Source organism: Cryptotermes secundus, unplaced genomic scaffold (genome assembly GCF_002891405.2).
Source record: "Cryptotermes secundus unplaced genomic scaffold, Csec_1.0 scaffold968, whole genome shotgun sequence".
NCBI classification, from domain to species: domain Eukaryota; kingdom Metazoa; phylum Arthropoda; class Insecta; order Blattodea; family Kalotermitidae; genus Cryptotermes; species Cryptotermes secundus.
The window spans coordinates 166,281-183,057 of NW_019719376.1; the positions used below are offsets into that span (position 1 = coordinate 166,281).

A 16,777-nucleotide genomic window follows, 5' to 3' on the forward strand; every position below is an offset into this window, starting at 1 on the left:
TATTGACTCAGGAATGATAGCTCTATGGGCTCATAGCGGCAAAACGCGGTACTACAAAAGCTCTGCCCACAAAAAAATTAGTTTGGTTTCTTTTGGGTACCCCATCGTAAACTTGTTGCACTACAGAAGCTACTTCTGGGTATTTATTCATGATGACATGATATTCAGGTTTCAGCGATGCTCGCTTCTGTGTCCAGTATTTCCAGAGTTCTGGTACTGGACATCCACCATCTTGATGTACGCTCAAGTTCACCGCCTGTTTTGATGTATCACACAGCACTGCACACACTCATGGATGTGTGGCAAACATCACTGACACCACCTCCGCCAAACAGAAACTGGCTCTGAACACACTACGGAAAATACAGTCCATGAAAACCACTTTATCCAACACATGTTTTGGTTAAAACACAAAATCCAATCAAGACCTAGTGCAGGGATTGCCATGATCTACTGGGCAACTCACTCTGACTCACTGCCCTCCTCCCACTCCCTACCTGCAACTAACTCACGTTCTTGTCTCACTGACTCACTTGTCCCATTGGCCCTCAGTATATAGACTCAGCATGGACCAGGTGGAAAACACCAATTCCCATGGTTCTTCTATTATTGTGTGCTTACTGAGCCATTGCCCAGCAAGGCCCCTGCTTTTGACCCTTGCTATTCCAACTATAAGGTGTCATGTCACAGTATCTTATCTAAGAAGCTAACCATGTAGCCAGCTAAATATGCATCTACCTAGTTAAATAGCTATTTACAACGGTCTTCCTTGAGAAGCTGATTATTACTCAAATGATCAAGAAATATTTGTTACTGGATCCAAAAATTCAATACCACTGACCCTACCTTCAGCCATTTCAGTTCAGTTTATACCAATTCCTTTATGGTCTCTCTGCACACAAATTTTGCAAGTAGTCCTCCTTTTGTGGTTCTTCAACCAAAATTTGTTATATATTTGTGTTGTATGTATACCTTATTCTTTCTTATCTAAACGCCCTGACAAAATGATGTAAAGTGTATATATCAAGGTACTTCTTATGTAATTTCCTCCTGGTATTTAGAAACAGATGATGACACCAATCTCGGACTTACAAAGCTCTAAGCAACAAATTCTACATTGTGCCAACTTTTCTTTAAATGCTTCATTTCAATGCACTATCTAAATGTTACAAATTACACAACTCAGTGATCTGTTTCTGTGCATCAAATCTGCTACTGCAGAATTAAACTGCCCAAAACTATCAAATACAATCTAAAACTTTGATACAACTACCATGTTCGTAATTTTTAACATACAAAAACATGTTTCTTCAGATCTGTAGGTGTGTTTATGATGTATAACCACATCAAATGTCATATTCATAATTACAATAGTTCATTAGTTATTGTTATCAAATGGAATAATAAATACAGATTTCACTCTGTGCAATGTTGTTTAGTATTCTATATAATGGGTTGGCAATTTGAGCTCATATGCAAACATGGAATTCCTAGTACTTTTACCAATATTTAGGATACCCACAAATTGCTTCAGTGAATATTTAACTTTACTGTTAAACATGAACCATGAACTGAGAATGCAAATTATGTAAGACTCATTTCTAAATTCCAGTCAATTATGATGAAGCCACTTTCCATCAAAAAGATTAAAACCCATCCATGGATACTAACCTCTGACAAGTGGTGGTGACATGCATCCTTCACAGCTCGACTTAGAGTTGGTGAGTCTACTTGTCCCTGGCTATGATCATCCTCATCCAATGAGTGAAGGAGCTGAATATTAAACCAATGATTATTTTCAACCAACCATAAAGTTACTGGAACTTTACATTTCATTTCAAACACAATTTACAGCAAGTAAAAATGACAAGCATGATGAAAAGAAGGATTCAATCTGTCAGTTACAACATTTAGCTGATGCAACAATAAAATAAAAAACAGAGTTGTTCTGTTCTGCCTTTTTCTGTTTACACATCCTACGATGATAACAAGCACCATGTACACCCAAATGTATGAAGATAAACAGCTGATTCTATTAAAACATATCCTGTATTATCTATTTTAAACCATTATGTGCGACACATAAATATATTTTATACTGAAAAGTAAACAGTAAAGTAAAGTGGATTGAAAACATCACTTTGATCTCTTATTTTATTAGCGATACCTCTATCATCCAAATACCTATTAGTCATGGTTCCCATCACACTCCAGAAAACAGCAGTTTTGTTTCAAAACCCTTTTGTGTGGTATGCATTAGCAAAATGTGATATAGCAGTTCACATTTTTGAAAGAATATTTCACGCAGCACTACAGCACTGTCCAAAGCTGAGGGTATAACAATCAATGCATGACTGTAAAACACTGTATAATCAACATCAAATAAAAATTCAGAAACTGCTTACCTTCTCCACTTCATCATCAAAATGATCCTCTCCTTGTGTGCCTTTCTTGGCACGCTCCATTAGTGTAGCACGCTTTGCAGCAAGGTACAGAGATCTTTTGATGCGCACATAGAATACTTCTGTGATGGCACGTACAGTGTAGTCAGGTATGAATGTGTGTCGCAACATTGCATCCAAGTTCACAGACTGAAGGCTTCCCATGTTCTGTGGCGTGGGTGAGGTGGGTGAGTCCACTGCAACATTTTATCAGCTCCATCGAAAATCCCAAGAGGACATGGAAATTTACTCTCTCTATTCCCAGCCTCGAATTCTTCTTGGTATATTTAACTTCACCATCTGCACAGGCTGAACTGCACTGATTGACAGAACTATGTATGAACTAGGAAAAATGCCAAGACTTGAATTCAGGACCCCAACATTACAGAAAGTGGTAGCAATATAATTTGATAGAAAATCAATTTCAACCAGAGCTGCAGTATCAGTAATTCACTAAATGTGTTACACAATCACAGGCATGTGACCTTCCTTAAAAAATAAATAGAGAAACTTCGATTTTCATCTTCATCTCCAACCCTGCATGCCTATTAGATGACCCATACAACAGCACATTATAATTCTGCTTAATGGGAATTGGCTATAACAAATTCATTTAGTCAGTTAACTTAATAATACATCATGACTACACTGCAGCCAACAAAATTCAGATTATGTGAATTTCTTACAGCTAGCTCATCAATTGTTTATGATTACTTTCAAACTAAAACACCAACTGAGCTCTTACTCTGAGAGAATAACATAACTCAATGAGGTTATAGCGGGCCAGGCATGTAACTCAGATGGGAACAAAAAAAAATGCTGAGAATTCTGGTTGGGAAACATCTTGGAATGTGGTCACTATATGCACTGAACGGAAGTGGCTCAGGATCATGTCCAACGATGAGCTCTGGTATTAGTAGTGTCAAACCTTCGAACAAACCAGGAAGTAAGTTACTTAGCTCTGATTAATAGTAATATGGAATCACAATAGTTTCAGTGTCACCAACTTACCCATACCGATGTTCTGAATGAGGGCCTGTGTCCCAAAATATGTGAAGGGCCCACTTTCAAAGACCAGATTCTCCTTTCCCACCATCACCTCCACGCGCCCCTCCAGGATCAGCACAAAGTAGTCTATTGCTTTACCCTGCAACATAATCCATGCACACAAAGAACAGCATTAAGATTAATCAATAACCATCACAATGTCAGTGCAAACTTCATAATTTGGTTTTTTAAGTGACCTCCCATCTATTAAGGGGTTTCATCCCTTTGGATTCTCTGGACAAAAGTTTGTGAAGTTTGTACACATTTCTAATCCCATGCATGCCATATGTCACACTCACCTTATTGTATGAAGGTAAGTCAGAAATTATCCGCACTTTCTCCATAACACATCTTTAGGTTTGTCACACTGCCTCCTATGCATGCATTGTTAAGAGTTGGTACTACTGTGGTCATGTGATCGAAGTTTTACCTTGATTGCATCATTTTCCTTGATGCTGTGACAGTGTAAACATGGCCGCTCTGCCAGCAGTGTGCACCAATGATTAACAAATAGTGATCCGATTTCTCTGGTTGGAAGGTGTGTCAGGGGCTGAAATTCATTGGTGGGTTCATCACTATGAGCCAGAATCCAAAAGCCAGAGTATGGCGTGGAAACACCCGGGATTGCAAACGAAGATGAAAATCATGACACAATCTTTCGTGGGAAAGGTGATGCTAACCGTTTTTTGGGACTCAAAAAGGCCTATACTGGAAGACTACCTGGAAAAAGGGTGTATGATCAACAGTGCAAGATACAGTGATTTGCTGGCCAACAATCTGAAGCCAGGAATTCACACCAAACACCGAGGTCAGACCATTGAAACCATTAACCATTTGTGTTTCCAGGTGCTGGAACACCCTGCCTACAGCCCAGATCTCGCCCTTTCTGACTATCATCTCTTTGGACCGCTCAAAGATGTTTTATGAGGTTTTTGATTTTCTACGGACAAAGAAGTGGGGGGAAGCAGTGCATAAACGGTTGCGCAACCAAATGAAAACCTTCTTCGTGGAGGGAATATGCAAGCTTTTGGACCGCTGGACCAAGTGTATGGAAAAGGGAGGAGACTATGTAGAAAAATGAAGTACTGGTTCAACCCCTACGTTTGTATATATGGATTGGAAAAACAAGAGTGCGGATAATTTCTGACTTCCCTACGTACTTCATCTGATCATCATACTATGCAGTCAAGAGAACAAACTGTGTGATTTTCTCCATTCTATTGTTACTTCCCTCTTAGATTCAAATATTCTAAACGGAATTCTTTTTTCCAGACACCCATAACCTACATTTTTCCTTTAAGATGTGAGATCAAGTTTTATGCTCATTTAAATCCCATATTAAATTATAGTAGAGTAGGGCAAGTGCATGGTAAAATTTCTATTGTTCAATTTTGAGCTACTGCAGCTAATTGCATACTGTTCATAAAATGCTGAGAAATATCTTGAATGATGTCCAGCACCAGCTTTCCATCTGTTATAATTCTGGAGGAAAGCCAGAATGTAAAAATTATTTATTTATTACTCATGACACATTTGCCCCAAGAAACTTGAGAAAGCGTGCAACAGCTGTTTTTTTCCTCTTTTATTTTAAACTGTTCCACTCATACAGCAAATGTGTAAAACATGGAACTGCTGCAATCTTAAGGTTTTTCTCAGATTTTAAAAAATATGAGTCCTGCTGGAGTTACTGACCTTTTTCTGCAATTGATGTAATGTAAAGTGAGCTGATTATTATATAAAAAATATGTATATATATAAGCTACTTCACAACGTAGTCACCGCCAGAACTGAGGCACTTGTCATATCGATGAATAAGTTTTTGTATACCTATGTGAAAGAAGTCTGCCACCTGTGAGCTCAGCCAGGTCTCAACACCTTCCATCAACTCCTCATTATTACTGAAGCACTGTGATCCCAATCAGTTCTTCAGGTAGGTAAACAGGTGGTAGTCACTTGGAGCAAAATCAGGGCTATAGGTCAAACAACTCCCATTTGAAATGCTTCAGCAGTGCACAAGTGTGAGCAGCTGTATGTGTGCTCACATTATCATGGAGGAGCACTAAACCATATGTCAGCATTCCACATCTTTTGTTCTGAATGGCCCTATGCAGTTTTTTTTAGTGTTTTGCAAGCACATATGTTGTTAATGAGGTTCCTTGTTGCATGAATTCCACCTTCAGCACTCCTTTCTTGTTCCAGAAAACAGTTACTTCCTGGCAGACATTTCTTTAAACTCTTTCACCTTGTCTGGTGAATGTTTATGCCTTGACTGCACTTTGGTTTCAACATTAAAAAATGAAAACCAAGTTTTATCACTTAGTCCCACCCCACTAGCAATATAAAAAGTCTCTTGTACTGCGGCCACTTCTGGCCTATTGTACCAGCCCCAGATGACAGGTGAGGGTGATTGTGGAGCAACTGGTGGAATGAAGATTGGCAGGGGAAACCGAAGTACTTGGAGAAAACCTACCCCAGTGCCACAATGTCAACCACAAATCCCACTTGACCAGACCCGGGATCAAACCTGGGCCGCCGCAGTGGGAAGCCAGCGACTAACTGTTTGAGCTATGGTGTGGCCTTTCTCTGCACTTACTGTACACCCATGAGCATTTTCAGAATGCATGTTACGCAAAACTTGTGATAGCCTAGCCTACCTGTGACAATCTCACAGAGATGAATGTGTTATATTTGTGGAAGTTCACATAAAAGTTCTGAAACTGTGAAGAGCCATCTGGCCAAAAACTTCACTCTTCATCATGAACATTTATTTGCCAATCTTTGAATATTCTACACCACTATCTTACAGTTCCTGCACTCATTACATTTCGGCCTTAAACCGTGCATTATTCAAGATGGGCTTCCACAAATCTCATGTTTTCAGGATGAACAAAGCAGGTAACAGCAAGAATTTCACAGCTGACGCAATTACCAGTCACAGGACACAACAGAACTCACTCTGCAGAGACAAGAACAAACACCATGTGGACAGTTATGTGATGGTTTACAAGGCTACCTTGCATGCACAAGCTCTCCTCTGCTCCTATATTAGTTGCCTAAAATATATGGAGGTTACTTTCCAAACAGCCCTCATCTTGAAGCATACATACAACCACAATGTCTTGGAGTTCAATATTTTTTTTTAAGTAAAGGCACCTTAATGGACATTAAATGAAATAGAAAACATTACAAAAATTAAGTATTATATAATTTTAAATGAAGGTTTATAAATTAAACTCACAATATGTTCTGACTGAACATTAGGATAGTTCTTACTCAAAGCGTTTTTTAATTTATATTGAATGAACTGGGGAAAATTTAAAGGCACATTCCATATTCTTCCTGTTTTGGGCTCTGGGAAATATGTAACAATACCTTCTACTCATACTTCTCAAATTTCTCCAGCAGCTGGCCATGAAAAGGAGATCACATTCTTGGGCTGAGTTGAGCTGAGTCACAAAAATTTAACTTCCAGTAGATTGTAAATGTTCATGTTAACAATTTTCCCTATGAAGGTTTCAGCAGTTCCTTTGGCTGTAAATTTGATCAACACAAAGCTGCTGATATATTTATTTTCTCCTTGTAGGAACTGTTATAATCCATGTTTCCCAAATTATTCTTAGTCCACAAACATCAAAAATTTGTCAAGTTCCCTCGTAGGGCTGACTCTATTCCAGCTTTTGTTTCAGAGCATGACTTCCTTGTTTTTTTATGTAATTCTGAACAATATTTCCTTGACATTGAAAAAATATCATGATTAATAACAACACAAATTAGCAACAAATTCTGGATGGAACAGTTGGTCAAGCAAACTGCTGGTCCTTACAAGCACAATCATTCTTGGTTGCAAGTCCCGCATGACTCATGACCATATTCTACTACCTCATTATTCTGGGAGTTGTGCAACTGGGATGTGTTAACCCAGAAGTTGCCTAGCAACATTAGAGAGGATATAGAGACACATGGACAGCAAGGTGATCTCTATAAGCCTACTTTTATTTTTTCAAAATAAGGAAGACAATCTAAAAGTAATCTATCATACTGTCTGAAATCATTTCCCATACTGGAGTAAGTGCTTGACCTGCTTGGAGTAAATCTGCCTAGTTCACACACTTCTCCTGAACTGCTAGCACATGTGGTGAGTTATTCACAAAAAACAAGTTAAAAGATTAATACAATGCAATAATTTATACTCACTTGATTAGAACGAGCTAATTTACAAAGGGGAAAACTCTGAAAACTTCGAGAGGTAAAATTTCAGGAAATGAGCAATAGTTATCCCTGAAGCACTGCACCTCTGTTACTTGAACCAGGAGACTTAACTGACAGCTGGGTTAACCTCACTCACCATCATGAATTCGCATACCACTAACAGTCAGTAGTGACATCACAGTATTAGACAATGCACCAACATGCTCTCAGTGTCAATATGTTTAAAATTTTCAAAGTAACATGTGAGCAAAACGTTTGCCCCATTCATGCTCCTTCCCCACTCTACCTTACACTTCTGCACTTGGATGTGTAGTATCAAAAGATAAGATGATTGAAAGTCATGAAATGGAAAGCATGTGGAAGGAAGCAGCCATGACATACTGCTTCAGTTGTTGCATGTTTGTCTATCATGTGATATACAACGGCAACTACTCTCATTGGTGCAGCCACAGTATTTCACTTGTGTTGCATATAACAGCAGTGTCTACATTCTGTCTTCCAACATATCACTCAAATGAGATTATTTAACATTTAAATATACCATTTCTTCTACTGACAGACCTTTCTGAAAACCCTGTGTTAATCCCACTTAAGAAAAAGGAGCTAAATGAATGAATGTTTTCTTATTAGATGCTACCCACTATTATCAGAAGACTTGGATGAATTATGGCAGCCACAAGAGAAGTACGCAAGCTATACAGTTTCACTTACTTACTTACTCATGGAGCTGAGCACTTCTGGAGGAGCCGCCAATTCTGCAGCTACTCAAGAATTTCCCAGTATTCTATGGAACCCGAAGGTTCATTACCGTGTTCACAAGAGCCCTCCACTGGTCCTTATCCTGAGCCAGATCAATCCAATCCACCCCATCCCATCCTATCTCTCTAAGGTACATTTTAATATTGTCCACCCATCTACGTCTTGGTCTTCCCAGTGTTCTCTTTCCATCTGGTTTTCCCACCAATGTCCTATATGTATTCTTCCTCTCCACCATTCGTGCTACATGCCCTGCGCATCTCATCCTCCTTGACTTCACCATTCTAATTATACTTGGAGAAGAGTACAAGTTATGAAGCTCCTCATTATGCAATTTTCTCCAGCCTTCTGTCACTTCATCTCTCTTCGGTCCAAATATTCTCCTCAACACCCTGTTCTCAAACACCCTCAGTCTATGTTCCTCCCTTAATGTCAGAGACCAAGTTTCACACCCATACAGAACCACAGGCAAAATGATAGTTTTGTATATTCTGATTTTTATGTTTTTCGACAGCAGACGAGAAGAAAAAAGGTTCTGGACTGAATGGTAGCAAGGATTACCCAAGTTCAACGTCCTCTTAATTTCTTCCTGAATCAGGTTTCGATCTGTTACTATTGTTCCCAAATATCTGAACTGTGCCACAGTTTCACTATACCTGTGAATATATGAGAGTCTGCGGGTCATTGCGGGCCTTGTCACGGTTCTTCACCTTGATGTGATAGATCACGTCCTGCTTCAGCATTCTCCGCAGGATTGTTTCTGAGATGATGTCTGGCTTAAAGGCATCCACCGCTGCACAAGAAGCACATGCAAAACTCACTCTCTGCTAACACAGATCAAAGATTTGACATCAAAGTCAACCACTGAAATATTCCTTCAGACTGTTAATCATATTCCCATTTTTATAATCTATATCTTGAAAATGTATTTTAATATTATCTTCCAATTTACACCTGGAGGTCTCAACCTAACATTTCCCCAAAGAAAATTTTACTTGTCTTCCCACATGCTGATACGTACAAACCCCATCTTGAAACAAATCACAGACTTCACAATTACAGATTTTCACCCATTCCACACTTCTCTCTTATGTCCAAATATTTTTGAGTCCTAAATTATAATCATCAGATGCAACATACTATATATGTGGGGCAATCCAAAAGTTCCCAAAAATATATTAATAAAAACTATTACATCTTACCTGGCTCTTATTCTGCATCATCACCTTCAAAGTAGTCCCCTTGGGAGCGCATACACTGTTCCCAGCATTTCTGCCACTTTTCAAATGCATCCTGGAAGTCTTTCTTTGTTAGGGTTAGTACCGTCTGCATTTCCACTTAAATTTCCTCAACTGTATCAAATCTTTGCCCCTTCAACTTGATTTTCATCTTCGGGAAGAGAAAGAAGTCGCATGGAGCTAAGTCTGGCAAGTATGGTGGGTGGGGAACAACTACCATCTTGTTTTTAGCCAAAAATTCCTGCACAATTCAAGCCATATGCAGTCATGCGTTGTCATGGTGGAGTACCCAGTCGTTTGGATGCCACTTCTCTGGACATTTTCTCCTCATGTCCTTCCTCAAATGCCTAATAACATCGCGATAGAACTCTTTACTGACTGTCTGACTATGAGGGACGAACTCCTTATGAACAATCCCGTAAATATAAAAAAAAAAAAAAGCAGATCAACATGGACGTAATATTGCTCTTGACTTGTCCAGCTTTTTTTGGCTGAGGTGAAGGACTCTTCCATTGCGATGATTGCTGCTTACTTTCAGGGTCATAGCCATAAACCCAACTTTCACCNCCACTTCTCTGGACATTTTCTCCTCATGTCCTTCCTCAAATGCCTAATAACATCGCGATAGAACTCTTTACTGACTGTCTGACTATGAGGGACGAACTCCTTATGAACAATCCCGTAAATATAAAAAAAAAAAAAAGCAGATCAACATGGACGTAATATTGCTCTTGACTTGTCCAGCTTTTTTTGGCTGAGGTGAAGGACTCTTCCATTGCGATGATTGCTGCTTACTTTCAGGGTCATAGCCATAAACCCAACTTTCACCACCAGTAACAACCTTCAAAAGAAAGTTTGGATCCTCTTGAAGCTATTGTTGAAGTTCCCTGCAGACTTCCAAGCGATGCTGCTTCTGTTCATTTTGCAGCAGTTGTGGCACAAACTTCGCCGCAATCCTCATGTTCAGTTCCTCTGACAAAATTCATTGACATGTACCATAACTTAGCCCCAAGGTGTTACAGAGGTCTTGGATGGTCAGTCAACAATCTTGCAGAATCAGATCCCTAAATTTCACGACATTTTCTGGTGTGGTGCCAGTCGACGGCTGTCCCAAATCATCATCATCATCATCATCATCATCATCAGTTGATGTTCAGCCATTTTTTAAGCATTTATACCAGTCGTAAGTTTGTGTCTGGCCTAAACTGTTGACACCAAACGCTTGCTTCCACATTTGGTGCGTTTCTGCAGCAGTTTTCCCAAGTTTAAAACAAACCTTTATACAGACATGCTGCTCTCTCAGGAAAGACATCGCAAAACCACAAACTCACAGAAACACAAAAATGGAAATATGTTCACCAACAATAAACCCTACCACTAAACTACACGCCACTTGCCACACTGATTCAAGAAGGGTGTGTGGGGAGACACCTATCGGTATTTCAATGTACTCATAGCCATTTGAGCACAAAATTCAAATTTCGGGAACTTTTGGATTGCACCACATAGTTTTAATAAAATCAGACAATGGACACAGCCCAAAATGATAGTTTTCAGCAATGTAGTTGTACAATGTGAATTTATAAAAAAAAACTTTATTATATTATGATTTGCCCAACATGTTTCTGCCACTCACACCCTTTATAGGCCCTTCAATATAAAACAGATTTACATTGGATGTTGTTTTATTTAAGTAAGAGCAAGTTAAATATATAATTAATAATGCAGATTTAGCTTTATTACTTTAAATTTAAATATAGAATGCATCTTTATTATTAGATCCTTGTATACAGACAGTTCCCAGTCGTTCTGACTACTAAAGGGGATAAGATGCATGAATAACTGAAAACCATGGATAATCTACAATATTTTGATTTGCATTTTTAAAAAAACATCACAAATGACTTAATCACTTCTTACATATTATGTCCACACAAGCGACTTACATTTTTCACAAATAGTTATACATATCTGTTTGAGTTCTACAGATATCTCTTCACAACAGTTCAGACTTCCCTTGTGGCTGAATATCATGGTATTCAAACCTCCTTTAAGCTATGCAGCCTTGTGCAGTGTCATGCTATGACTGAAACAATTACCGCATCCTTCTTCTTCACTCTCTATGCCCCAATTCTCTTCCTCAACCCTACGTTCTGTAGCAGCAGTGTCAATATCTGCATCAATCAAGTAATGAAGGCCAGGTTCACATGTACTGGTCTGCCACCATTCTTCAAGATGTTTGTCACTGTGGTTTTCAAACCTTTCAAGCATTTCTCAAAACAGTAATTTTTACTTGTTTACTTCTTTGTTGCACAAGACTTAGAAATCATCTTTGTGAAAATCCAGAAGAAGTTCACTTCAATGACCAAACAAACATTATTCTTTTCACTGACGAGCCAGCCTAGACACGCCAGTTCCCATAAACAATTTTTAACCATAACAATCATTACAAGTTTCTTACTTACATTCACAGTTCATTTACCACACTGTCATTAACTCAGCCTATATGGCAAAATTAGAGTCTCAATGTGTGCTTTCCGAATGCATTTGCACATGTGACTGCAAGACATTCTTTATTAAAAAAAAAACAATGGGTCTTGTAGGAATGCATTGCCAACATAACTTCACAATACCGTAAATATGGTCAGGTTTCAGGTCTTCTACTTGCACAAATTTCTGTAATTCTAGGCAACAGCACTGACCCTAACAAATTCCCTCACGAATACTACAATGATGCTTAAATCAGTTTAGCCACCCATGTGAGGCCTTGAATTCAACTTCTATTCCCAGTGCTTAATGAAAGAACTTCGCATTCTGAGAAAACAAGTGATCTGACGTGGGCGTTCCTTGACTTGTTTCTGACTGAAAGGGACACAGCATAACAGCTTTGTCTAGCTTCACCTTCTGGGTTTTAGCTGTATCATGTTATCATGCACTGAACCCATTCCAATGTTTCAGCTACACTGCAAACGCTACCTTCAGGGTGAATTTCAGGGAAAGAAGATATGGTCCAACGAATGTCTCACAGTAGAAGTGTGAGACGTACAGCACAATGCTATTGCAAAGGTGTAATGGCCAAATATACGAGCGCTATTCAGAAAGTAACCTCTGGCAAGCTGTTAACAAAACAAGCAATAAAAAATTATATAAAAAAGTATGTACATACTCAACTACGTCTCAAGTAGTCACTGCCAGAATTGAGACAGTTGTCATACCAGGGAATAAGTTTTTGTATTCCTGCGTCAAATATGTCTGCCACCTGTGAGCTCAGCCAGGTCTCAACACCTTCGATCAACTCCCCATTACTGTTGAAGCAATGTAATCCCAACCAGTTCTACAGGTATGTTAACAGGTGGTAATCACTTGAAGTGAGATCAGGGGCATAAGGGGGTCGTCAAACAACTGCCACTTGAAATGTACCAGCATTACTTGAGCGTGAGCAGCTGTATGTGGACGCGCATTATAATGCTGGAGCACTGCACCAGATGTTACCATTCCATATCTTTTGTACTGAATGGCCCTATGCAGTTTTTTAGCATTTTGCAATACACTTTTTATGCTATTGTGGTCCCTTATGGTATGAATTACAGCACCAGCACTCCTTTCTGGTCCCAAAAAACAGTTGCCATCAGCTTTCTGGAAGATGTTTGTTTAAACTTTTTGCCTTGTTTTGTGAATGTCTGTGCATTCAATGCCTTGAATGCTCTTTGGTTTCAACATTCAAATTGAAAACCAGGCTTCATCATCTGTGATGAAGTGATTGAGGAATTCATCACCATCTTTGTGGAATCAATCTAAGAATCCAAAGCTGAAGGAAGCTATTCTCTGTGTTTAGTGCACACCCCTGTGCATTTTTGGAACCCATCTTGCACAAAAATTGTGATAGCCTAGCCTGCAGGTGACCATGTTGAGAACAGGGTGCTGAGGGGAATAACTGGACCCAAGAGAAGAGTTCTATTTTAGAAACCTGAAGACAAGACATAGATATAAATGAGCCTATAATATTAAAATGAATCTTAAAGAAATAGAGTATGATGATACACAGTGAACTAATCTGGCTCAAGACAGTGCCCAGTGACAGGCTATTATGTACATGCAATGGACTTTCTGGTTCCATTAAAGGCAGGAAATTTAGCTGTGCAACTATTAGCTTCTTATGGATTCTGCTCCATGCAGCTAGTTACGTGGTTGGTACAGCATCCTTAACCCTTCGGTGACGGGTTCGTACCTGGCATGCCAGCAGCTTCTATCACATGTCGCTGGGGTCAGTACCCCACACGTGTAGTGCAGTTCTAAGTTTCAGCTCATATTTTGAACCATTGTTTATCATGTAAAGTAATTCTTTTGGTATGAAATTAAAGAGGAAATTTCAGGTATCATTTCGTATATTCATTGTCCCACTTTGAACTTCCCATGGGAGTTGTAATACATTTGAATTCTTTGAAAAAGTTTTCTATTTCAACACTTGGTGTGCTTCTTACCATATAAATCTACCTCTGCCTTGGGGAATTCTTATGATCCAAATATGTTAGATCGATACTGTGTGCTATCCTCTATGTTGATCAAATGAAATTTGATTCTCCTGAGCCATATTCTGAACTGTGCTGCTTCAACACTGGTATTTTTATCTACGAGAAGACACATGGAGAATCTATGACTTTGAGATGTGATGTTGACTCTAAGAAGTGTGTTATGACTCCTATGTAGCAAACCATAAACAGTTCACTACATGAACGGTACTACTGTAATTCCCCCTTGTTCTATGAATACACACCAAGCAGTCTGGTTAGCCAAGGCCAGCCACAAGAACAAAGTGGCCAGTTGTGTTGTGTCATGACCAGTGAAGAATATATTTACTTCAAACCGAATCAGAACACAGTTTTATCAGATTTGGAATGAGACACTGAAAATGGATGTCTGTGCTTTTCTTGATTCTGTGGTAAAAAAATAAATAAATAAATAAAGCTATCCCTGTACCAGGCCGTGAAGGCCCATGGGGTTGTGAGACGTTGAGGGTCCCACATCATCTAGACAATCGGCTCAAAGATGGCGGTAAGGTTGTCAGCCTTACACGCCGGCCACACTTTACTCCCCAGGAAAATTATTTAATTAATTCCTGGTACTCATTTCTGTTAGAGGCTGAGTAAACCCCAGGGCCTAGTGCAGCTGGAAGGATTAGGTCAACTGAAAAAAATCCAATGACCTCATCGGGACTTGAATCTGCGATCTTCCAGCTTGTAGCATAGCCCCTCAACCACCTCGATTCTGTGGTAAATGACAGAATCGAGAATAGCACAAACATCCATTGGGAGAATATGCAAAACTATAAAGGACAAAAATTTTTTAATGTGATGATAATATGTAGGAATAACACAAGGAAAAGAATAGCTCAATTGTCAGTCAGAATTCAGTTAATTAAGGGACTCCCCGTGAAATATGCTAAAGCTGTAGAACACAAAGTGCTGGGTTGACATTCGTCAGACAAGACAGTGCCCCATCTAAGAGAAAGAAGTTTTATAAGCAAGATTCCACCAAGTGAAGAAATCAAGACAACAGAAACGTCATGTTGTATGTCAAAAACTGTGTGATATGGGACTCTGTGTGGAATATTTTCATGATTAACACACCCAGCTGAACTCCTAAGGTAATATGATACTATCATTCATAATTTTTATAGGCTTACTGTGCCAAAAAAATAATTTTAAAGCACCAATTCTATATACATTTCTGAACATAGTGTGAAAATTATAAAAACAGAACTCCAGTTTTCCCAATTTATTACCGTTTAAGTGAAATGTTGCACCCTCCAATTAAATATTTAAATATCATCCAGCACAGGAGTTGAGTTGGAATTAGATGCCTGCTGGCAATGAAGAGTTAAATTAACTACAAATTGGAAAGAAAAAATGGTAACCACCATTATACCCATAAATAGTGGCTTAAAATTTGTAGTAATATTTAACTGTTCTTATGTTACATTACGTTTATTTATATTATATTATATTAACGCCTTTTGAACCTAAAATATTCTAAATTATTATTGAAGTTAATATGTTTCTTTATGTCTGCTTGCAGTCTAGGTACAGTACATGCAATTCATTCCACACTACGTGAATATGAATGACGTGGCAGGTGATTGCAAGAAGCTAAATAGTATGCATGCCGGTCACAGTAGCCGAGCGGTCTAAGGCATGCACTGTCTTCGCTTGCTCGGAAGCCGAGACCGTGGGTTCGAATCCCACTCAGGGCATGGATGTTTGTGTGCGTTTTTCTGTGTTTGTCTACAGGTAGAGGCCTTGCGACGAGCTGATCACTCGCCCAAGGAGTCCTACCATATGTGTAAGATCTAGTAAACCGAAGTGAAACGGAGAGTTTCATGGAGGTAGGCCTAGGCCCAAATTGGGGCTGTAGCACCACAGAAAAAAAAAATAGTATGCATACTGGCACACATTCAGTATGAAAGTACTGAGACTCAATAGAGAATAAGAAATGAAAAGTGTATAAAGACTGTGTAAGGTAATGAGCACAGAGTAATTTTTAAGATAACATCTGAGTATTTGATTGGAAAGAATAAGGAAGCAGCTAGAACCAGCTTTGCTTGTGCTCTTACCAGTGCTCAGGTACTGGAAAGTAGCTAATGTCAGCTGTGGGGAAATATAGATCCGCTGGTTCTCACGTCGCTCTGCAAAAATAGTGAAGTCCTGCTTTGTCATCTTCTCATTCCTGCGACGCTTGGATCTGTTATCAGCTGCAATCAAAATAGCCCTCACACTAATTGCTATTAATTACCAAATATAGGTGACCTCCAATACAGACAGTTTGATTTATGATGTTTATACATCTGTCAATGGATTAATTCACAATGCAGAAACTTGCATCTGTGACACTTTTCAACATGACAAACACTGTGAAAGAACTCTGCATGGATCAGTAAGTCAGTCTGGTTTCCGATACAACTTGATACCACAAACTATGAAAATGTTTTTCAGTAATGAAGAATACTATCTTCTGGGGCATGAGACCATGCAGTTTGGCAGAATGTACTCCATCTTCAGAATCAAAGCTTAAGGTAAGCAAGATAACAAG

General features: G+C 39.0%; 1 protein-coding gene across 2 annotated transcripts in view; it reads right to left on the bottom strand.

Moving 5' to 3' along the window:
- Window positions 1-16,777, bottom strand: part of LOC111865750 (metal transporter CNNM4) — a 61,913-nt gene that overhangs the window by 11,316 nt on the left and 33,820 nt on the right. For both annotated transcript variants that reach the window (XM_023854027.2, XM_023854021.2), the window contains exons 6-10: window positions 16,302-16,439; window positions 9,110-9,246; window positions 3,453-3,588; window positions 2,406-2,638; window positions 1,672-1,773 (exon numbers count right to left, since the gene is read on the bottom strand). In XM_023854027.2, the coding sequence (XP_023709795.1) occupies window positions 1,672-1,773; window positions 2,406-2,638; window positions 3,453-3,588; window positions 9,110-9,246; window positions 16,302-16,439 (746 nt within the window). The remainder of the gene's footprint in view (window positions 1-1,671; window positions 1,774-2,405; window positions 2,639-3,452; window positions 3,589-9,109; window positions 9,247-16,301; window positions 16,440-16,777) is intronic.